This window comes from Sturnira hondurensis, unplaced genomic scaffold, assembly GCF_014824575.4.
Source record: "Sturnira hondurensis isolate 20B ecotype Veracruz unplaced genomic scaffold, ASM1482457v3 Scaffold0003681, whole genome shotgun sequence".
NCBI lineage: Eukaryota > Metazoa > Chordata > Mammalia > Chiroptera > Phyllostomidae > Sturnira > Sturnira hondurensis.
In genome coordinates this window covers 4,998,829-5,022,152 of record NW_028076312.1, presented here as the reverse complement: position 1 = coordinate 5,022,152, position 23,324 = coordinate 4,998,829, and the positions used below count along the sequence as shown (strand labels likewise).

Here is a 23,324-nt window from a genome sequence, read left to right as displayed (position 1 = left end):
TCAGGTCACCTCTCTGAGTCGCCTTGCCCCTGTAGACTCATCCCTACTTCCTTCACCAGCCACCCCCTCTCTCCCCCAGGAAGAGCCTCTCCTACGCATGTACACCAGGCTCCTTGCCTGGGGGCCGTCAAGGCATCACTGTAGCCAGTTCAGTTTACACCTCGCACACAGTGGGGTACAGTGATGATGTGTGGAAGTATGTGTTCATCATGTTACGGAGTCCCAGGAGGGGCAGGGGTTTGCAAACCAGGGGCTCAGATGTCTTTTTAGGGATGAGGACCACCTTCTAATTGCTTACAACTAAATATCCCATTTGCATACATAGGGACTAGAGCCCGGAGTAGGGGCGGGCGTGCTCCCAGGTTGGGAATATTGAGCACAGTCCATTCCGAAACAGTTGTCAGCACTTAACAAGGTGTTAGGCCTCAGTTCAAAGAGGCAGTGACCCTAAATGGGGAGGTGGGGGCAGAGGGAAGACAGAGGCCTCAGGCTTCCTTCTCACCATCACGAGCTGGAGGGGAGCACTGTAGTCTGGGGGCAGAGAGCTCCACGTGGGCACAAAGGGGAGGCTGTCCCTGGTGGAGAACTGAGCTGGACGCTGAGGGCCAGGCATTGTGTTTGGGACGGGGCGGGGACAGCATTCCGTGTCCGATCTCAGAGAGTGTAGACCCAGGAAGGCGGCAGAGAGCGGGCTGCCTTTGTGGAAGGGTGGACGGCCTAGCTAGGCTGGAAGGTACGGTTTGAGGAAGAAAGTGCCTGCCAATCCTGAGAAGGACTTTGGAAGTGCCTTCCCTGTCAAGAGTTCAGACCTCATCAGAGCTCTGTGCCCGGGACTGCCTCAACCCCAGGGTGGGATGTGCAGGACCCCCAGCGAGCACCATGGCAACAGCCCAGGTGTGCAGTGAGAAGAGCCGGGGGTGGGCCCTGGCTGGTGTGGCTCAGTGGACTGGTTGCGGGTCTGCGAACCAAAGAGTCGCCAGTTCAATTCCCAGTCAGGGCATATGCCTGGGTTGTGGGCCAGGCCCCCAGTAGGGGGCGCATGAGAGGCAACCACGCATTAATGTTTTCTCCCTCTCTTTCTCCATCCCTTCCCTTCTCTCTAAAAGTAAACAAATAAAATCTTAAAAGAAAAAAAAAGAGCTGGGGGTAAGGCATGGTGAAAAAAGCAGGAGGGGAAGAATGAAGAAAGAGAAGTGACCCCCAGCACATGGAGCTGGGAGGGCCTGGAAAGGCTTCTGGGAGGAACCAAGTCCTCCAAGGAGACAGAAAGCTGGGTCAGGGGGCAGTCGCGTGGCTGACCTGTGCCTGTGACCCAAGGGCCTGGGCAGGCTGGATCATACTTACCTTGAAGGAAAAACAATCCTTTTCACATCATCACAGTCCTGCCCAGGGCCCGGGGCAAATGTGACTTTTCTAAGGGCAACCCAAATTCCTCTCAGTTTCAGATGCAGACATGCGCAACAGACACATGCCCTCCAGGCCTGTGCACTGCACACTCGTGTGTGGGCCCCATGCCTCCAGCTGTGCTCCCACATTGTGGCTTTGGGGGAGAGTCTGGCATTTTCACCAACACTGGCTCATTTGTATTCAGACCGTCCTGGCCAAAGGCTGAGACCTAGGTGGGTCCCGTTCAGTGGTGCCTGGAAGGGCAGCCCACCCACCTCCTCAGGATGGCCAGGCTCTCCTCCTCTTCCCCCGTGGAGCTGCTCCGGCCTTGCCGGCCCTCACTCATTTCACTCTGGAGAGAGAACAGCACACGGCATGTCAAGATTCCAAAAGCGAGACGACACAGCCGGACGTGCTGACCAAGGCTGTGGAGTTTGAGCTCACTTTCTAAGGTGGGAAATCCGAGACCTCGCAGGATGAGAAGGGGAGGATGGCCCTGGCACGCAGGCCGCAGGTGGGAGAGGGCTGGGAGGACCAGGCTGGGTGCCCGCCAAGGAGGGTGAGGTGACAGGAGGTGGTGGGGCTCGGGGCAGTGCAGGCTCCGTGCCAGGGACAGCGGGCCTCACCTTGGCCCTCCTGTAGGGCCCCCTCCGGAGTGCGCTGCCCTCCGAACTGTTGTTCTCAGAACCTCTCCGGACACCTGGTTTGGGAAGAAGAGGAGAAAGGTGGGTGCAACTTTGTATCTTATTGCCTGGAGAGGAAAAAAACACCCAGGAGTGTCTGGGATTTATTTCTTTACTTTCGGAGGAAAAAAGCAAGAAGCCTAGAGAAGGGTGAGGAAAGCACTGCAAAACCAAAGAGAAGGAAAATGGGAGATAAGTTGGAGGTAGGGGACACCGGGGAACCACCTGGGGTCAGCCCACTGGAGTTAGTTCCCATCCCTAGAGGGGCTCCCAGCCAACAGGGGAGGAAATCCTCAGCCAGGAGACCTCTCCACACTGGGGGCTGGGAGCCAGCTCTCCAGGGCTCTCACTAACTTAAAACGTTCACCAAGGCCTCCCCACCCCCACCCCTGGAGGAAAGCAGCAGGAGGTCTCAGCTATTGGGGAAGAGTGTGTTTGGGGACAGGGAATGTGCTGGGGAGAGGGGCAATGAGGAGCCACGGCCCACTGGTTGTGGTGCCTCGGGGCAGCTGAAGTGGCTGAGACCTTCTGACACCATGCAGGGAGGCTTTGGGGCTGAGGCTGGAGCTGTGTGCAGGGAAAACTATTTTGGCAACAGCACTGAGAGCAGATGGATTGGGGAGAGACTAGAGCATGGAGAGGAGGCCCAGGAGGGTCCTGTGACAGTGGGTGGGTGTTTCAGTTCTTTGCTGCAACCAATTGGCTCTGCTGTGCTGAACACAGAAGCAGCAGAGATGAGAGTAAACAAGTAATTGTACAATTATTTACAAAATAAATCTTGGAACAGAAGGAGGGCACTCCCTGAAGGAAAGAGGTGTGCCTGCACATACCTGGGGAGGGGCAGGGCGACTTTGTGAGCGCCTCTGGCCGGGGGGCCACTGGCTGCACAGGCCTGGTCTGCTTGGCCGCCAGCTTCTTCAGGCTGGCCTGTCTCCGGTGAAACATTTCTTCCATGCTCTCTTGCTTCTGGAAGACCTTCTGCACGTGTTCCTGAAGTGTCAAGGTATGACAGACTAGTTAGCAAGATGTTTTGTAAGTGTTGGTGTCTGCAATTAAAAAACAGAACGACCACGTGTAGTCCTGCCCTCAGCATGAGCGCCCTTCTAGACACGGATGACGCGGCGCCCGTCACCAGCACGGCAGTCCTGCACTGGTGCTGCCCACTGTGGCTGCGGAGGGTGGTGGCCCCCCCGACGGAGGGAGGGGTGCTAGGCCTAGGGGAAGGCCAGCTGGAAGAGGGGGACCCACAGCTCTCTCCGTGCATCAGAAGGCTGCCTATGGAAGGGGCAGTGAACACGTGGGCTGCCCAGGGGGTGGGCTAAGCGCAGCTGGCCGAGATGGAAGAGGAGTCCCATCTCAGCACAACCCTGAGAGGGGCAACAGGAAGCAGGGCCAGGAGAATGGCTACTTCATTGAACACACGCCCCCTGCAGGGGAAGGACCTGCACCTTTTGAGAGACGCATGACTGTGACTTCTGTGTAAGCGAAGTTGAACCAGATGACCCCTCCCTCCAACTCTGTATCTTTCTCCATTGCCGACTGTCCTCTAAGAATCCATTAAATGATTCTTTTGAACATCATCAGGGTGACTCCCCACCACTCAGGACAGGTGAGCTACAGGTGAAAGGCCCGAGTTGGCATACCAGCAGGTCTTGGGTGAGGATGGGTTCGTAGTCCAGGTAAATTTTATTGAGCTCCTGGATCTTATTTTCCGCACCGGTCTCCAAAAACTTCTCAATTTCTTGGAGGGCTGCCTCAGCCCCATCTTGGGACTGGCACTTGTCCACAGGCTGCGAGGCCAGCAGGTAAATCCCCTCATCGCACCATTTCATGGACTGGACACGTGGAGCGTTGCAGAGGGAGAGAATGGCGCTGTTAACAGCTGTGTGTGGGCTCCCTTGCTGGGGCCTGCTGGCTGCCTCCCACACCGTCTGCCAACCGCTATGTTCAGGGGAATATTTTCAGCACTGCATCATCCTCCTTCTGCTGCTATGTCCAGAGGACTGCCCTGGAGGGAATGCAGCACGTCTCCCCAGGAAAGGACCCCTTTACACACACAGGGAAGCAATGCAGTGGGTTAGGAAGGTGGTAAGTTTCCGGGCCTTTAAAAGAAATTGCTAGTTGTTGCTAGTGAGTTCTAGAAAACAGCTGTGTCGGGACAGGACCAACTAGGCCACTGGAAAGGCGTCCAGACAGGAGGGCGTGGGCCAGCTTCTAATCAACGACTGGTGCATCCCACACAGAGGGAGCCGGCTGCGTGGGGCCGGGAGTGACTTGGCCATCAGGGGCATGGGGCTGGGGGGCCTACCGCCTCCAGGAGGCTGTGCAGCTCCAGTGACTTGTTGAGTAGACCCCTCCGCTGCCCGACCTCCGCAGTGAACTGGTCGCAGAGGTGCCGGAGCTCGTGGCACTTGGGGCGGATGGAGTCCACGGCGTAGTGCTTGTTGTCGATGAGCTGCTCGCCCTCCAGGGACAGGGCGCGGGCCCGCTCCACGGCCGCCTGCAGAGAGCCGCCCCAGACACACAGCACGGCTTAGGGTAGGTATAAGCGAGAGGGTGCTATTTCCTTTGAGGGATCTGTGAGGGGAGGGTGGGGGGGAGGGCGAGGGAGCAGGGGTCAGGGGTGGGTGGGCCAGGCAGCTGCCCTGCCACCTGCCGACATCGCTCGGGGTTGGGGGCTTCCACTCTGACAGTAGAAACCCCAATTCCTGTGCCTCTTAAAGCAACTTTGGTGACAACCCTGGGTACCTCTTCACTAGGCCGTCTCCCGCCCATACCAGTCCGTGTCCCAGCCCTTACGCTGGACTTCTCCTCAAAGCTGGTAAGGTCCTTCAGGAGGTGCTCCGCATGTGCCAAGCTGTTGCCCACATCCGTGAAGGTCGCTATCTTCTGAGCCAACACATCTAAGGAGGCCTTCACCTGAAACAGAGAAGCAGGTGAGAAACTCAGGCCCACGTCAAAACAGCCACAGACGGAAGGAAAGGGATTGGAGACATAACCGAAACCGGGCGTGAGGGAGGAGAGGGCAATTGTAGGATCTCCCCCCAGAAACACAGAACAGGAAGGAACCCCCCCAATCTGATAAAGAGCATCTAAGAAAACCCTATAGGCAGCATCACACACGTAATGTTGGTGAAAAGACAGCTTTGTCCCTAAGACCGGAAACGGGGCAAGGACACCCACTCCCACAGCTGTCACATGGGGGCTGGCAGCTCGGGCCAGTGCAGTGAGGCAAAAAAATAAAAAATGTGAACAAACAACAGGCATGCAGATGGGAAAGGGAGAAGTCACGCTGTTCCTGTCTGTGCGTGACCTGATCATCTGTGTAGAAAATCCCAAAGGGGACAGAGAAACTCCTAGAAGAAGCGTGGTCAGCATGCTTTCAGAAGAGAAGATAAATACTCAAAACCCAATTGTATTGCTACACATAGCAATAAATGCACCGACTCCACAACCCAAAACACGATACCACTTATAACTGCCTTTTTACAAGTAAAACATGTAAGTGTAAATCAGACAAAACATGTACTGAACAGGTACACAACATCGATAAAAAAGTCTAAGAAAAGCTAAATAAGCGGTGAGACATATCGTGTTCATTGACTGAAAGAGTCAACATAGTGATGATGTTGATTCTCCCTCAAATGGAGGTTTAACAAAATTGCTATCAAAATTCTAGCAAATTTCTTACAGATGAAGACAACATTACTTTAAATTTGCATGGAAAGGTGAAGGGACTAGACTAGCCAAAACAATTTTGAAAAAGAAAAATAAAATGGGAAGATTCATCCACCTGATTTCCAGGCTTATAATAGCTACAATCAAGGCCATGTGTTGACGGAGGGACAGACTGCAGACCCAGAAACGGACCCAAACAAATGCTCCCAATGACCTTGGACAAAAGTGGAGCGCAGTCAGGTGGGGGAAGGTGAGTGCTGGGCGTTCCAAGATCCAGAAAGCAAGCCTTGACCTAATTCTCACGCCTTGCACCAAAAGTGCCTTGAAGTGTAAAAACTGAAATCTTTCAGGAAAGGTAGTTTAGGGGAACATCTCTAGGTTCTGGAACTGACACCAAAAGTACAGTCCTTTGAAGGAAAAGTGTAACCTGGACTTCACACTGTACGCTCTGCTCTCTGAAATACCCGGTTAAGAGGGTACGAGGACAGGTGACGAGCTGGAAGAGAACATTTTCAAACCACATGTCTGTCAAGGGGCTAGTATCTAAAGTATATAAAGAGCTCTCAAAACACAATAGTAAAAACAAAACTGGAAACAGTCCAGTCAGAAAATGGGAAGTAGAAATACAGACATTTCACCGAAGAGCGCATACTGATGATAAGTAAGCACTTGGAAGGATGGTCAAGGTCATCAGCCACTAGGAAAATGCAAAACAGAACCACAATGAAACATCACTGCCCACCTAGCAGAATACGTGTAGAAGATTTAAAATAACACCACACCAAGTGCTGGTGAGGATGTGGAGAAGTGGGATCCCTCTCCCACGGCTGCTGGGGTGTAAAATGGTGCAGCCATCTGAAAACAACCTGGCTTTTTCTAAAAAAGCTAGACACGAAACTACCATACGACCCAGCAATTGCACGGCTGAGCATTTATCTCAGAGACATGATAACTCACGTCCATGCAAAGATCTGCACACGAATGTTTATAACAGCTCTTTTTGCAACCGCAAACCCTGGAATCAGCCAGGAGCTTTCAGTGGGTGAATGGTTCCCCGTGGCCCGTCCACACCACGGATACCGACTACTTCGCAGTGAAAAGGAACAAAGTGTGGGCACAGAACCACCTGGATGAATCTCCAGGAATCACGCTGAGTGAAAAAAGCCAACCCCCAAAGGTTATGGATTGTGTGATCCCATCTACAGCACATTTTTGACATGACAACATTATGGGGGTGGAGATGGGTGGCGGCCAGGGGTTCAGGAGAGGGTAGAAGTGGGAGGGAAGTGGGTGCGTGGGGGGGAAAGGGAAACGTGGGGGGTCCCTGTTGCGACGGAATGTTCCAGGCATTGAGTGTGCCAGGCACAGCACCTGGCGGTAATCCTGTGCTTTAGTTTACACGTCACCATCCAGGGAAACTGAGTGGAGGATACACAGGACATCTCAGAATTACTTCTTATGACAGCGCTGGAATCTACAATTACCCACAAGTACAAAGCCTGGCTGTCTGAGGCGCCTTCTTCAGTCCCCACAGAAATAAGTAATCAATGACTGTTCTTCAGGTGCTTCCTTGCCTGCTGTTCACACTGGCTGCTGTGACCGCTCTGGCCCGAGTCAGGAAGGCTGCTTCGGCTCACCGGCCGGAGCTCGGGCCCCAGATCCACAGCGCTCAGTGAAGGCTGCGGAACGAGTTTCCAAAGGTGAGATTCCTGACTCTCGGAAGAGGGCGAGAACCGGAGGACGGCCCCACAGCACCGTTTGGCGGTCCTCCTCACCTGGCACCTCGACATGGCCCCCCACACCAGTTTTTTTTTCACAGAACTTGATGTGGTTACTTATTTCCTGTGGATGCGTGATTCTTCCTTCTTGACCAGAGGTTCCTGAGCACAGGGAAGACGCTGCCCTGGGTCTGTGTTGCTCCGGACGGCGTAGCATTTTACATTCCTACGTTGTACCACTACCAGACCGCAGGGAAGTGTCAAAGTATGCATTCTGCACAATAAATGATTAACAGGCTTCTGAAGAGCTGGCCCCCTCTAAGTACCTAACACAATGACGGCCCATCACTCCTACTACAGCCGGTCACACCGAATCCAAGGCAGGGCTGTATCTCTGATTTGAGTGGACCCAGGGCCCATGCAGATACACAGTAGGTACATGTCAGAGAAAAGAGCACACAAATGACGCTGAAGGGAGAACAAAGATTGCTCGACTAATTGACAAATAATGTGGAAGCACATGCCAATGAACAGATTTTACATAATCTTTGCATGTAATGGTTTACTCACCAATCACATATTTTAAGGTTAAGCCCAACTTGATCTTGTGGCCTGCTATGGCTAATGGAGACTATCTCGCATTGAGCCACCGTCAGCTGGGCGACTCAGCTCCGGGCATGCAGGTGACCCAGCCCACCCACTGGCTCCCTGCAGTCAGACGCCAGGTGCCCATCTGCAGGTTCTGTCTATGCTCTGGGCCACTCACCTCTCGGAAATCCTGCTCGAAATGCCTGAGCTGCAGACACTGTTCAAGTTTTTGCTGATGCTTTGCCCAAAACTCATCAAAGGCAGCCTCGGTTTCATTCAGCTGGGCCAGGAGCCTAGGAGAGAGGAGAGGCACCTGTGCTGTGTGTTGGAGCGACCCGTGGGGCCTTGGGAAGAATCACCCCTGCGGTGTGAAGCAGCGGTGGGGGGCTCAGTCTCCAAGCAGCCTTCCTAAGACTCTTGCCTCCTCTTATCCTGGGAACAGAAGCCCAGGATTCGCAGGTAGGAGTTTCTTTAGGGCCCACTGACTTGAAAGGGAGGGTGGCCGGCTGAGTCTGCTAAGTTTTACAAGGTTGAGATGCTAACGGTTTGGGGTTACTATTTAAAACTTTGTTCAGGGGTAAAGGAAGCAGTGAGCTGCCACAAGGCATGTGTGGGTGAAGAACGGCGGCTACCACTTACTGTTGTCATTCCCATGGGCTCCATGCTGGACAAGTGTGAACAATCTTGTCCCACACCCACTGCGTCCGGTGTGTTCAGGCTAGCCCCACTGAATAAATGAGGAAACTGAGTCTGGGGAAAGTCGACAGTGTGCTCCAACCCCCTCCGTCAGTGACATCCCATCCACACAGGCCTGCCCAGTGCCCCAGGGCCTACTCTGTGTCCAGAACACCTGCTCGGCGTGTGAACTTCAGACACAAGGCAGGAACAAGGGCTAAGAGTCCAGGGTCCAGGCCTGGGTTTGTCTGTGAGGGTCTGGCAGCCCCCAGGTAGGCTGTGCAGCTGCTCTGTGCCTGTCACCCACCTGTCCCCGAACAAGGAGATGGGGTCTCAGCGCTGACCTGGCTTGCGTGGTGAAGAGCATGGAATGGGGAGGAAGTGTGTGCTGCGTGGACATCGCAGAGCATCACAAGGTATTAACTAACAGCAGTTAACTGTGTGGACACTTAACCCTGTGTTCCGTCATTCAGCTAGAAACCAAGGGAGGGAAGTACACAGGATCCCTTTCCAGGGAAAGAAAAGACAGGCTTCTAAAACCTGGAGCTGGAGTGGAGAAAGGCCTCAGGTGGCTCCCTTACCTGCAAACAAGCGGAGACCAGGTGTGAAACGGGGCAGGAAAGCACAGAGTGCAGAGCTGCAAGCCTGCCAGCTCCTGTCACCCCCATTCTCCCTTAAACAGCCCTTCACGCTTACGGATATGAGTGATTAAGGCATCTCCCAGAGAAGCTGCTTTCTCTGGCATCTGGGAGTAAAGCATTTCAGCGGTAAGGACTCCGAGGTCCTCTCGCTTCTCTTTGAGGTGAGTACACAAGGCTCAGAGAGGCGACAAGGCAGGTGGGCTGGGCCTCCTGCTCCTGTCTGTCTGTCCCTCTGCCCTCGGCCTATTGCCTCTCATTTCCACAGAGGCTGGCCACCTGAGAGGCCCCTGCAGCCCGAGGTCCTCACCTCTGCACGGTGGTCTGATTGTCCAGCTGGTCCTGGTTCAAGCTCTGCTCCGGGCTCTTGGCCAGAGGCTCCCTGATGCTCTCGAGGATGTTCTGCCCCTCGTTCAGCGCCAACCTCATGTCTTCCTGCGGGAAGAGCACAGCACCTTGCACCCCAAGCCCACCCACTCCCCAGGACTCCATCCAGGTTGGAGGGAATGGTGGGCTTTGTGGGGCATTCCCCTGCGAGGGGAGCGGGAGGGTCACAATGAGTGAGGTGGGCACAGCACCAGCGCAGTGGAGTCTTCCTCCCCCTGTGCTGACAGCCCGCTCACTGGGAAAAGGAGACAGGTGTCGGGGAGACTCCTCCTGCTGTGACCAGGGCAAAGCTAGGGTTACGGGTCACGCAGGGGCAGCGGGATAAGGTAGGAGAGTAACAGGACACCAGACCTCTACGTGCCTGCCTCTGCAACCATCCTCACTGCCAGGAGTGAAAGGGAGTGAGGGGTTCTCTGGGTGTGGGTGGGGGCGGTCCCCGAGGACCATGTGCAGGTCAGGGTCACTGCTGACTCTAAGCCTGTGATGTGCGGGTGGGACAGGGGGTGCAACAGGCGGGGGGAGCAGGTTCCCCTCAGAACAGTTAATGGGGGGTGATGGTAAATACATGGGCACAGTGACTACTCGATGAACTTCAGCCTTTCCAAGTCAGCCCACCACCTCTCTGCCCACCTTCCCTGGGACCTTGGAGGCAGAATTCCTGTCTCGGTTTACTACCAGGCAACAGAGACACCCAGAGGAAGGGCGCTGTTGTAAGACAGCTCTGGGGCTGGTTCGGAGAGAAGCCGCCTCTGAGAACCTGCTTCCGTCAGATTTCACAAGCCACTCGAGCCAACCACACGAACTGTCTGCATTCACAGCATTTGTTTATGCTGCTTTTAAAAAGGAGCATGTTTCAGGTTTCATCACAGAAGTGACCTGGACCATTAGCATCAAAAGGCGTCTTTGAAACCCCTTCGATTCTGTCTTACCTCCTGCCGACATCAGCTCTTCCTGCTCTGCTACCTCACACTCAGACATAAGACCCACCCCCCACCCCACCCCCGACAGAGGCCGCACATACCTTGGCTTTGACTTTCTTCTCCGTGTGCGCGCAGAGCACTGAGCTCGTAGACTGGACATCATTGGGCAGTTCCGTTTCGGCCAGCTCGGTCCCGAAGGACTGCAGCATCTGGGCCGTCTGCTTAACCATGAGGGCGAAACTTTCGATGGCCTTGGGAAGAGGGAAAACACGGTCACAACGTTTGCGCACACCGCACCCTCCTGCTGCCTGAAAAGCACCAGCAAGGATCAGATGGGCATCCCCAGAGGGGACAGAGCCACAGCAAGCCTGGTCTGCGGAAAGTAAATACCTTCCCACGGCTTTCCTAGCCTCACGACCTCCTCAGACACATACCGGACACTCTTTACATACGCTTTCATCACCTAGAGTCATTCTAAGCTCGAGGTCCCTCTCCTTGTCGGAGAGGTGTGAGTGCCGCAAACTACAACAGCATAGGCTTTTCCTTTCTTTCTTTTCTGTCTCTTGGCCCAGAGCAAGCCACTCCCGAATTTATTACTCATGTTACTTCTTTGGATGACTAAGGTCCACTGAGACCATCGTTGTTCGGGAGAAAACTTGGGTGGACACGAACACATCTTTGGAAAAGGCAGTGTCAAAACGTAAAAGCAATTCTAGGGGATTTAGTAGGGGTTATGGAGAACCACAGCCCGAAGCCAGCATCCACCGGAGAGTGCCGGAAAGACTCACCGTGCGGTGATACAACCACCTAGTGTGGCAGTAGTCCAGGGTCCCGCCCAGGTCCTCGGTCAGCTGGGACTTGTCGATGTAACCGTGTAATTCTGGTACTGAGCTCAGCATTATGACCTAGAGGAGAAAGAAAGCCGTCCCCATAAGCAGAATGCCCAGCATGCAGAGTTAGGAAATGCTCTCCCGCTGGTTGCTAAGTGTGGCGGGGTGGACAAAAACCCCTGGTTTGGCACCTGGGTTTAAACCCAGCTCTACCACTAACTGGCTGGTTGACTTGGGCAAGCCACTTATTCTTTCTGTCTCAGCTTCCTCATGCATGGAATGGGCATGTGATGGCTGATCCTGTCAGGTGACAGCCATCCGAGTATGCAATGCCCTTGGCACAGCTGGGCTTGCAACGGACAGCAGGTGTCAGATAAGCGGTTGGATGCTCCTCCGGCCAGGCGAGTGCAGCAGGGCAATCGACAGTGATCGCACTGCAAAGAAGCCGGTTTTGTCTTTACTCCCGCTGAGCTCCCGTGAGGTCATCGCAGGGATGAGTCAGGGTCAGCACAGCGTGATAACCTGCACGCGGTTACGGTGGCCAAGCAAGCTCTTCCACACAGGACAAGTTTTACGTTTTTATATTTTTCTTGCCCTGTCCGAGGTTAATCTGTCCATGAGTTTCAGATAAAAATAGTCTTTCTCTGTGAGCTGCCCACAGATACTACAAAGTAGGTCTTGAGAGGCTCAGCTTGACTGTTATATGAAACCACCTCATGTTTTATTAAATACTGTATTAGTTTAAGGCAGGGGTTCTCCCCCAGGGCGATCCGGTCCCTCAGAGGACATTTGACGAGTCCGGGGGCAGTTTTGATCGCCACAGTGTTGAGGGTGGGGTGGGGCTAGCATTTGGTGGGTGGGGGGAGGGGTGCCGCTAAAATGGTGCACAGGACAGCCCTGCCTCAGAGAGTGGTCCTGCCCAAACTGTCCCCAGGGCCGACCCTGAGATCGCCTGATTGGAGCATAATCTTCATTTTAAAAACAGGCCAAAATGTCATTTTAAGGTAGAAAACTGTTCTTAGCAGACGTGACTCCATTTTCTCTTCGTTCATCTCATGAAACTATCTATATGCAGCCAAATAACCCCGATTTGCAAGCAGTATGACCAATGACTAGTCGACTAGGCAATCTGTCAGTGTAAGCCGCCTTCCTTCATGATTTCTGTGTCTCGGTGAGCAACCTGTCTATGCTCCATATACATTTAACCATGACCAGAAGGGCACAGGGACCCACTATGCCTCTTAATGCTTCCTACTGAGCCCTGAGTGCCTCACATAGCACTGGAACACGGCCTGAACGCACTTGTCACAACAGCATCCCAGTGATGCATTCTGGGATGCTAGAGAAAGACCTAAAGTGGGCCAGTGCATTGAAGATGTCAAAGACGGTATTTGTGAAAACCGCTTTTGACAAGTCACTAATTTGGCTGATACCAGGCAGCACCCCTTTCCTAAGGCTGCCCTGCAGGAGCTGGAGTCAGGAGATGAGGTAGTGTTCTCTTTGCCAGGCCCAGGCCAGCCACCCCCACCGGCCGCTTGGGGCTCCCTCTACAGGCCTTGGGGATGCTCACACCCACTTCCCTGGCCCCTCTCTTGTCTTCAGGCCCTGGCAGAGCCTGGCCCTTCCTCGCTAGGAGGCAGGCGATGGCACTTGGCACACTGGGTTCTCTTGTTCTTCAGCTTGACTTGCTGTAAGAATGTTCTAGACTTGTGGCTCTGACAAAATGCCTGTACTTTTAGGTGGTCCATCTGATGCCATGCTTTGCACAGTCGACCAGGGGCGGGGCATGGCAGGTGGGAAAGAAGGATTGTACAGCTCCAGGCTGCACAAGATGAAATACAATACAATTTCCTGCTGAGTCATTTGGGGCTTTATTTTTGCTCACATCACTGAGGTAAGCACCATGAGGATTTCAATGATCACAGATGGGCCAAGAATGCAATTAAGTTTAGTTCTGCCTAGGAAACCAAAGCAGCATATACTTACCGGTACCTTCATCTTAAAGTCATCTCTATTGAATTTGAAAGCAAGGTCAGAGAGAGTCCTTTGGAAAAATCCTGTTGGGCGCAGAACAAGGACGAGCTGGAGGTTTGCTGGGAAGGAGGCCTGCAAGAAAACGGAGGGGTTGGGCATTGCCTGTGGACTCCGGCTAGAGCTGGGCTCAGGGTCCCCATGCACCCGCAGCTGACTGCACGGGCGGGGCAGGGAAGACCCAGCCCAGGGGTCCAGGTGTTTCCAAGACATCAATGTCATACTAAGATACAGAGACACTAACTCTGTCAGAGATCGCTGTTTCTAAAAACAAAAGGGAAAAAGTCACACAGCTTGGTGCAGCTATGTTATGCTACTTATAAACGAAAATGTCTAAAGCTTATTACACCTGTTACAGACTGAATGGCATCCTCTGAACTTCAGATGTTGAAGCGCGAACCCCTGGTGCTTCAGACTGTGACCTGACTTGGAGAGAGCGACTTTAGGGGCAAACAGGCTAAAGTAAGGTGTGGGGGTGGTTCTCTAACCCTGTGACCCCCTGTCCTCCTAAAAAATAACCCCGCCCAGTCCCAGAGCTAGGTCCAGCTGGTGAACATGGGTGACTGTACAGACCGCAACTTATAAAAAGAGGACGTTTGGACACAAACACACACGGGGAGAGGGCCACGTGAAGACGAAGGCACAGACGGGTGATGTGTCTACAAGCCAAGGGTTGCCACAGATGTCCAGCTACACCAGAATCGGGTGAGAGTCTGAGATAAGCTCCCCCTCACAGCCAGGAAGGGGATCAGCCCTACGGACACTTTGGTCTTGGACTTCCAGCCTCTAGGCTGTGAGGTCAACTTCTTTTGTTTAAACCATCTGGTCTGGGAACTTGTTATAACAGCCCCTGGGAACTAAGACACTTGTCACGTAGAAAAGCCATATAGATGCATATATGTATTACCTAAAAGAAAGATAAAAATTAGTGTGTATACACATGCCCTTAGATATAAGTGTGTGAATATGTTCAGTTATCAGCTCTGCTTACAAGGTATGGGACCTTGGGCAACTACTCAATCTCCCGTGCCTCAGTTTCCCCACCTTTGAACTGGGGACAACACAGTGCCTTCGCTGCACACTCGAGGGTTAAATGACTTGAGGCACAGGCAGAGCTCAGCACAGCGCTCACGCGAGGTGCTAAAAATGTGCCGACGGCAGATCTGCCGGGGAAGGCTGTTCTGGACGCCAGATTGTTTCCAGATGCTGGAGCCCGGGGAGGCCCCGTCACTGAAACAGGAAAGCTTGAGGCGAGTGAGTCTGATTTCCGGGTGCCCAGGCTAGAACGCACCTGAAGTATGATACACAGGAAGGAATGGCATGGCCCTAAGGCCCGGAATGGACAGGCAGCAGGAAATGGAAGTGGGGAAACAGCTTGCCCCGTGTCTTGGCTAAAAGGTCATTCCCGAGTCCCACTGTAATGTCCATGCTGGTCTCAGCAGGCCTGGCTGGGGGCCCTGAAAGGCATGAGGCGGGAGAGTCCCCCATCGGAGACCGGTGGGCAGCCCATCTGCACACCAAGACCCCACGACATCTGGGGGTATTCCTAGGCTGCGTGGCGATGTCCACGCTGTTTCTACGACCTGGCTACTCCTTGAGCTTCCACCTGAAGGTCCTTGGTACCTACTGGGCACCTCCATCCTCTTCCAGGAAACTTGAAAGCAGCTCTAAGACTTCAGTGACCTGCTGCCTCTGAGTCAGGTGTAAGGCACTATGCTTCCTGCCTGCAGCCCCCTAGACAACCCCCATACAGGTACCCCAACATGTTTGCACCACTGGCATAGCCCTGGAAGACAAGGACCATGTGTCCTTGGTCACCAGAACCTTAGCAGGTGCTTGCTAAATGTCTGCAGCTGCGTGGACAGTGAGGTGAGCTGTCACGAGGTGCCATCTGCCCAGTTGCGGTCTGCACAGTCACCCATGTTTACCAGCTGGACCTAGCTCTGGGACTGGGTGGGGTTATTTTTTAGGAGGAAAGGGGGTCACTCAGCCCTGGGCCCTGTGTCTCACCATCACACTCGGTGCTTGGACACAACACTGTGGGGGATGCACAGGGAAATGGGTGGGACCTGGCGGCTCAGTACCAGCCCAAAAGGGAACTGTGAAACCAGCACTCCTGCAGTGACCTCTCCTGCTGATCTGGGCTGATGCTCACGAGGTTTGGCTCCTTTGAGGGGTGGGAACCCAGGACCACGCAGAGTCAGAAACCCGGCTAACTTATCAGCAAGAGGACTGTGCAAACCTGCCACCCTCATTTGTGAAACTGGCCACCACTATTTAAGGAAAATGTCCTTATGAAAGCCTCTTTCTACAGGTCACAATGAGTCATGCTTTTCTAAATTTCAACATCGTTTTCATCGCCCTAACTTACACCTCCTGGCAGATGTGCTCTGCAAGAACGAGTCTGAACTTATAAGATAAAGCTGCGCCCTTGTCCTTCTGTGATTTCCCTTGGATTAACAACGCGGGCGGCAAGGGGCCTCGTGGGCAGGGGTGCTCCGTCACTCCGTCGCTGCACTGGCTGAGCCTGTGGCTGGAGGAGACTATCAAATCAGTTATTGCTCACTCTCCTCCTCTTCTCTGCCTCAGTGCCTCCGTTTCCTCCAGTTGGTGAGTCTTTACAATAAAGGGAGTAACTGCAAGATCCCAGCCAAGTGAGAAGGCCTACTGACATACACAAACACATTTTTAATATAAACAACAGTAAATTAAATTTTCTCTGGGTTGGGGCCAGCCATATGTACTAAAAGCTGGAGAATATAACAAAATTAAAACTTCATTTTAAAAGTAAAGGTAACTAAATGGAGGATTTGGGAGGAAGGCTATAAAGTAACATCTTTTTTGTAACCTATTAATCAAGTAATCATAAAATGATTATAATAGGTTTCTATGTAATATAAAAGCAATATTGTTTGTTTTCAGGATCTGACCTTGGCGGACTTGGGAGCATGTGTAATGTGATGACTGTGTACATGTAATTTGGGGATAGAAAAAGAGGACCTAACTGGCTTCTGAAGTAATATTCTTAGAGCCTTGCAAGATGAAGGGGCAACACAGCTAAAGACAACAGAAAACATTAGAAACTGTGGAAGCCGGTGCTTGGGGGATGCTGTCTGAAACCCCGCCAAGGTCAAGTAACTGCCTTCACTTCTGCTCAAAGCCACGTCTATTCAGCCTGACGTTATGTTTCATTTCCGATGGAGCAGCTGGAGCCTGACCGATGACATTTGTCTCACAGGAGCCAAACAACAAACTCAAGTGTATGCAATAAATATGACTTTGAATGTTTGGGTCTCACTGTGAAGAGACAAAAACCCAGCGTCTGAACCAGAGAAGCTGAGTTTGAGCAGAGGCCTCCGACCCTCAGGGCTGTGTTCCCTGGTCTGGACACGAGCAGCAAGGATGGGGCATCTGACACCAGCCCTGGGGACCACTGCCGGGACTGTCACAGACGTCACCAGGGAAAAGACGCTGAATGGAAAATAAGGGGAAGGGCACAAGCTCTGAATGACAGACCATCATGAGCCTGAATGCTCTCCAGGTTAGGAGCCCTGCACAGCCTGCCCTTCCTCCCGGACCCCATGCGGACCAGCGGCGCTACTGCTCACACCTTCGCCTCCACGGGGCCCTCGCCTCCTGTGCTCAGGCCTCTGGTAACTGGCACACAGTAGGAACTTACTAGCGTTGTTTAATGTAACATAATCTTGCCACGCACAGTGTATTCACTGAATGACCTAAGGATCCTGGGTCCCTCGGACGTGTCATTTTGTGTCCTTCCTGCGCCCACAGGCAGCATGGGCTCTACAGAGTCTTCCCCGTGCAGACTGAAACGGCCTCACCTGCGATTTTCTTCAGCGGCACGCGCTAGGGTACAGACTTAGCTCGGGTGAGGCTGGCTCTGAACAGAAACATGTATCCTCTGTGCGAAAAGGCCAGCGACAACTCCACAGGCTGTCCTGCACACCTGCTCACACACATACTGAATAGAAGGGGAAAGGGGGTGAAAATTCGAAATGGGACCCTAGAAGAGGCACGTGGGCATTTTATAAAAGATACTCCTACCCCAGGACAGAATCAGCCGTCGGACAAAGAGCGCTGTTTGAATAACCAGCTCCATGCCTTGCGTCTGCCCGCGTCCACCTGCTGAGATCACGGTCTGTGGCAGGTGAGGACCCCTTGCCCCCTCGCCCCGTCACAGCTGATAAAGGCTCTATTCTTCGTGGAGGCACAAGCCTGATTTTCAAGAACAATGGACTTCAGCTCCTCCAACATCTTGTGTTTCTATTCCAAGCCAAGCTAAAGGCATCCAAAAAAGAAAAAAAAAGATGCCCAAATTAAGGCGAGCTTGGCTCACCAGACAGCACGCACAGCAGCTAAAAACAGCCCCGGGGCCTTGGCACCGTGTGAGTGCTGGGCCTCAGTCTGGGTGCAGACACATCAGAGATAAACAGAGCTCTGCCACTGACTTGCTTTTGTGGCACACGCAAAGTGGCCAGGGTGCTCTGGCAGGACTGTGCGCGCCGGGGCACCGGTGCATGTGCTGGTCCGAGGGCGCTGGCCTGGCTGATGCCAGCTGGTTGTTGCCCAAAGCCCCCTCAGGTGACAGCACAGACCAGCTAAAGGTGATGCGGTCTGGCTTCCCAGCCCCAGGTGACAGCAAAGGTGCACCAGCTCTGCCCTTCCCAGCTCCCCGCATGGGGACACTGTGCCAGCTATCTTCCACCTCCTGGTCCCACCAAAGAGCCATGCCGGTGGTCAGACCCACACCCTGGCCCAGAGACGGACACATGCCCGAGGAAGGCACAGGCCTGGCTCGAAGTATCCTGACTGCCCGAGACCTGTACTCTGCCTCAGGAACCCTGTAAATCTGTCTGACGTCTTTGGGCATGACCCTCATCACAGTGCCCTGTGGACTGCCTGTGCCCTGCCTGGTGTGTCTGTCTTGCTTACACGCCCATCCGCCCCAGCACCTCACACAATTCCGGGCACAGCAGGGCCTTTGTAAATGTGTTGGGTACATGAGTACAATCGGCAGTAATATCAGTAATTTCTTATAACAAAAACATTGGAGTTCAAAGAGAATTTTTTGATGATTCTGCTGGAAAAATCCCAACTTTTGGGATTTCCAAACAAGTATTGGGGGACTCTGAGACTCAAAGGAAAAAGAATGGGAAAAAAACTATATTTTTATTGTGTATGAATCAGTGCAAACCTAAAAACTCAAACACCAACTTTTTAGCTAAGGTTTTCACAAAACGAAGTTCTCAAGCTGAGCCAGCTTGCTTCAGAAGGTAACCTGACCATGAACTTGATGACAAATGAAACTGATTATACTCAGCACCTGGAAAGCTTGACTGGGACAGCCTGGGCCGGTGGTCTTGGGCCCTACTGCTGAACTGTAGGGCGATCGAAGGATCACTTCCACTTAAAAAAAATCAAAACAATTTACCTGTTTCTTAAATAGCAACCCTATGTTTGGGAAAGTTCTTGTCTCTAACCAGGAACAACCGATGGGCTTGAGAGAGATTCCTGGTGAAGCTGCCTCACTGGGGCCTTGGCTGGGCGCCCAGCCACACGACCGTGAACAGGGCTTGGCCTTGACTTTAAGGACGCCCTGATATGCAAGTAAGGGAGGACTGTGTACCTCCACAGAGCAGAGGAAAAGCAGGAGACTCCCAGAGAAGCGCTTCTCCGTGGGAGGCTGGGCAGGCGGGTGTGGGAGGCTGGGAAGCCAGCTGGGCCGGGGGTGGGGGCATTTCGGGAAGAGGTGTGGGGCAGCACTCTCCAGCAGTGGAGAGACCTGGACCCCCCACGGGCATGTCAGGAGTGCCCTGTACGTTCCTGAGGACAGTAAAACAAGGGAAATTGGATTATAAAACAGCAATTTTCAACTGGCGAGCCCCAAGAATTTTTAAAACATACAGTGCCTGGCTATTTGGTTAGGGACCCTGACCTCCTTTCCCTCAGATTGTCAAACCAGAAAATGACAACAGCCAGCACAACAGCCAGCACAACAGCCGTTGGCAGGAGTGAATCAAAATCATACCTATTTATTTTGTCAGGTTGGCAAAACATATATCTTTTGGTGTGCCGCAGCATTTTTGTGGTCACTTTCTGTGTCCTGAGATTGAAAACGGTTGAAAATCACTGATATAACATACTGGCTTCTTTTGAAACACTCGGAAGTGTTTTGATTTGCTTCAGATAAGTGACATCACAGGAAGTGTGTGCCAGGTGGGGACAGGGACTGGGAGACACACCTGGGTGGTGACACACCTGGGCGGTGCAGGGAGAAGCTTTATCAGAAAGACACAGGTGGGACCCAGAAGCTCAGGAACAGGTTTGCACCCAAGCAACGGACACCGTAAGGGCCAGAGCGGACACTGACCCTTTAAATGTCATCAAGATGAATCTCAGCCCAGAAGCCTCCCTGAGGCCAAGAACCAAAGATGGTTGAACACAAGACCCAGAACAAGAGGTTAGGAGAATTTCACTCTCCTGGGGGGGTTGGTTTTTGAAAAATGCTTGGGAGCAGCGGAGCCCTCACAGCTGGGGGAGGACCGGGCCACAGTCGCTTCGGGTTGTCACCCTGCTGGCCAGGAATCAAAGTTTCCTTGTCCGGTGGGTGGCTGCCGGGAAGCGAGTGAGGGTGAAGGTCAGCACGGGGAGATGGGCTTATGGTGGGGAGACGATAAGCGGGGTGGACGCTACTGACCAAAATGAGACTCAGGAGCTCTCTGCCACCTCCCCTCCTCACCCTAAATCAGTACCGCAGGCTGCAAACGTCCCCAGCAACCACCACAGACCAGCGACTCTGTGGCCCTGGAGGGCAGCCTGAGAACCAACTCTACGGATGTGAAGATCAACGAAGGCCTTGGCAATGAGAGTTGCTAACTTCCCAGGCAGGAATGGGTTGCCAAGGAAGGCGGAGGCATCTGATCTAGCTGTAGAACTAAAGTATAAGCAATCCCTTTTGAAAGGAGAGGGTCACTTAGAAGAAGCTATAGTGTCAAACTTCTAGCCTGAGGATTCTCGGTAACGCACTCAACACCCTGCTTGCTATTCGGGACCTGGTGCTCTGTTTAAGAATGAACACACCGTAAAATCCTGAGCCCCTCACATGCTCAATGGTCAGAAATAAACGAGCCAGTGGAATTCATTTCAAATTAAAATGGCCCCCCTGAGTTAACACAGCTGAGAACAGACACACACACACCCATGTCCTAGCAGCTGGAGACACTGAAGAGGCGTGGAGGTGGAGCGCCCAGGTGCCCTTGGGCCTGGCCTCAGGCCACCCTGGGCAGGTGCTCTGAGCTGGCTGCACACCCTAGCTCTGCATGGCATGGTGACAGCCCGAATCCAAACTGCCACCCAGGCAGATGGGTCGCCAGAAGAGAAACACTGCCGTCACCCAGCCTTGGAGAAGAGTGGGTGGGAACCTCACGGAACCAGGGCGCTGACACTTACTGCTATCCGCAGGACTGATGCCTTCACCGAGGTCCATTTGTCCTGCCTTCGGTCTATGACCAGGATGAATCCGATGCCAGCATCTTGTAAGCTGAAATGAGGGGGAGAGATATCAGCAGTTAATGTGCACAGCAGGAAGACAGGCTTTCGTGTAATTTCTAAAAGAACCTTAGGATAAAATGATTCCTCCAATAATCATGCCACTTTTGCACCACAAGGTAAAACGCACGCCAAGTGGGTGTTGGAGCAGACTGCAGCGCTTCCAGGAGCCTCATCAGGGCGATTTCCAGAACTCACTCTCATCTAAAGACGGACCAGTGTTTTCTGTGTTTTGCTGATTTCCCAGCCTAACAGCAACCGTCTCACAAGGCAAAGATGCAGGCGGAACCCATCCTTTCTGGAGCTCAGTCCAGATCGTTCCACGGTCAGAGCCGAGTCATGTTCATCTCTAGGCTGACTAGCCGGCTCAGTCCTCCAAGACAAGGTCTGAGACCCACATGTTATGTGAGTCCTGGCATCTGAGGTCCCCCAGCTCATCCACGTTAGAAAACTGCTCTTGATGGCATTGCTGCAACTTCGGGAGGAAATCCCTGAGGCACCTGAAAGCTCACAAGCATCTCGTGGAAAGAGGAGAGGAGATACGGCTCCTTGCAACAGCATCTGTGGCAAAGATAACACGGAGTCGCTGGGTAATGACAACCTCAGTCCCGACTGAGCCTGATGCGGGAGCCTGAGTCACCGTGCAGAAACGAGGAGGTCCTCCTCCGTCGGCTAATTTTACACCCAAGCCAATTGTGTAATGCCAGCAGCTGCCGCTGCCAGCCAATCCACGCAGGCGTGAGAGGGGCAGCCTGAGGCAACGATGGGAATTGCTAATTTCCAAGTCTCTGAACCTATGGGAGCCACTTCTGGGTTTAAACGAAAGTCAGAATGACACGGACATATGTAAATGACGCTGTCTGTGAAAGCCCGCTGTAACCACTGTGTAATAAAGCCAGAGCTGCCACACCCCAAGTCCTTCCTGACGCTCAGATTCAATGGCAGTGACAGCGATGACACACAGTGCACACCTGTGTGTGCACAGCTGCGTGGGTAGGTGCACACCTGCCTGGCTGTGTGTGCACCTGTGTGGGTGTGGGCTGTGGATGGTGTGTCCTCATCCACATCTGATGATGAAGGACTCTGTGTGTAGGAAGGAGTCTGGTTCAATGATAGCAAAGGCCTTCTGGGTAAACACACAAATCAATGTTAACTTTCATTCAAAACAGCCTGCCTGCTGTTGGTAGTGCAGCCCACGGGCACGCACACACGGCGAGAAGGCGATGCTGCTGCTTCCCCAGCGTGCTCCAGCCGGACCCATCACCTGAGCCGGCTTACTTCTTATGGATGTAGGTTTGTTTCTGTTTTGTGTATCACTCGTGTTTCAGGGCCAGACACCTAGGCTCACAGCAGTCTTGCTCCCCACTGCACCCCAGCAGCAAGTGCCCCACACAGATGGCCAGCCAACTTGCTTGGTTCAGGCCAGGCTGGTCAGGCAGGAAGTTGAGACAGAGCAGAAACTCTAGTGCCCGGGCCTGGACACTCCTTCTGGGAGGAGGGGTTCTTTGTTCTCTGGGGTTGCTACTGGCCAGCCACCACACACTAAAAGCTTGATTGATAGTCTTCCCTTAATCTTCAGAACAACCCTATGAGGTAGCTGAGAAATGGGGCACAGGGACACAGAGGGGTTAAGTTGTCCGCCCACAGTGAAAGCCAGTGAGCCCAGGCGGCGTGTGCCCCGTGAGCTGGCTCCGAGCCAGAGCTCTCAGCTGTCTGCCCACTGCCTCCCAGGCCAAGCCCACCCTGAGGGACAAAGCCCACCCTCCTACCCCTCCCATCCCTGGGCTTCGTCTTGATGCTGGGCCAGGCAGAGGCCTCCTCTTCAGGGGTTGTTCCACCACTGCTGGGTGTCCGGGGACATGCTGAGGGGGTCCAACTCCAGAAGCAGACAGCAAAGATGCCCATACACCAGAACCCAGCTCAGGGTCCAGTAAAACTCTTCCATGCCCCGCTTATCTTGTCTTCACCATATTCTGGGAACAGCGACGCAGAGGCGCATAGACTTGATAAACACACAGCACCTTCAACAAGAATGTAGAGCCCCTTCAAGGCTCCCATGTGCCCACGTGACCGCAGCCCCAGAGCAAGGCCAAGCCATTCGCCCCATCCCCCAGGAGCTGAGGCTCAGCAGCCCATGGGCCCCACCAATCCACCCCCAACAGGCTAAGGAAGGTCTCGGTCTGCCCACGTGAATGAAGGCCCGGGAGCTCAGGAAGCTCCGCCG

At 53.4% G+C, this 23,324-nt stretch overlaps 1 protein-coding gene across 14 annotated transcripts in view; it reads right to left on the bottom strand.

The window, feature by feature from the left end:
• Positions 1 to 23,324, bottom strand: part of MCF2L (MCF.2 cell line derived transforming sequence like) — a 169,350-nt gene that overhangs the window by 18,345 nt on the left and 127,681 nt on the right. For all 14 annotated transcript variants that reach the window (XM_037042050.1, XM_037042053.1, XM_037042064.1 and 11 more), the window contains 12 exons: positions 21,002 to 21,092; positions 13,490 to 13,609; positions 11,462 to 11,578; positions 10,775 to 10,924; positions 9,677 to 9,801; positions 8,232 to 8,346; positions 4,869 to 4,988; positions 4,378 to 4,569; positions 3,713 to 3,904; positions 2,900 to 3,059; positions 2,013 to 2,086; positions 1,662 to 1,738 (listed from right to left, as the gene is read on the bottom strand). In XM_037042050.1, the coding sequence (XP_036897945.1) occupies positions 1,662 to 1,738; positions 2,013 to 2,086; positions 2,900 to 3,059; positions 3,713 to 3,904; positions 4,378 to 4,569; positions 4,869 to 4,988; positions 8,232 to 8,346; positions 9,677 to 9,801; positions 10,775 to 10,924; positions 11,462 to 11,578; positions 13,490 to 13,609; positions 21,002 to 21,092 (1,533 nt within the window). The remainder of the gene's footprint in view (positions 1 to 1,661; positions 1,739 to 2,012; positions 2,087 to 2,899; positions 3,060 to 3,712; positions 3,905 to 4,377; positions 4,570 to 4,868; positions 4,989 to 8,231; positions 8,347 to 9,676; positions 9,802 to 10,774; positions 10,925 to 11,461; positions 11,579 to 13,489; positions 13,610 to 21,001; positions 21,093 to 23,324) is intronic.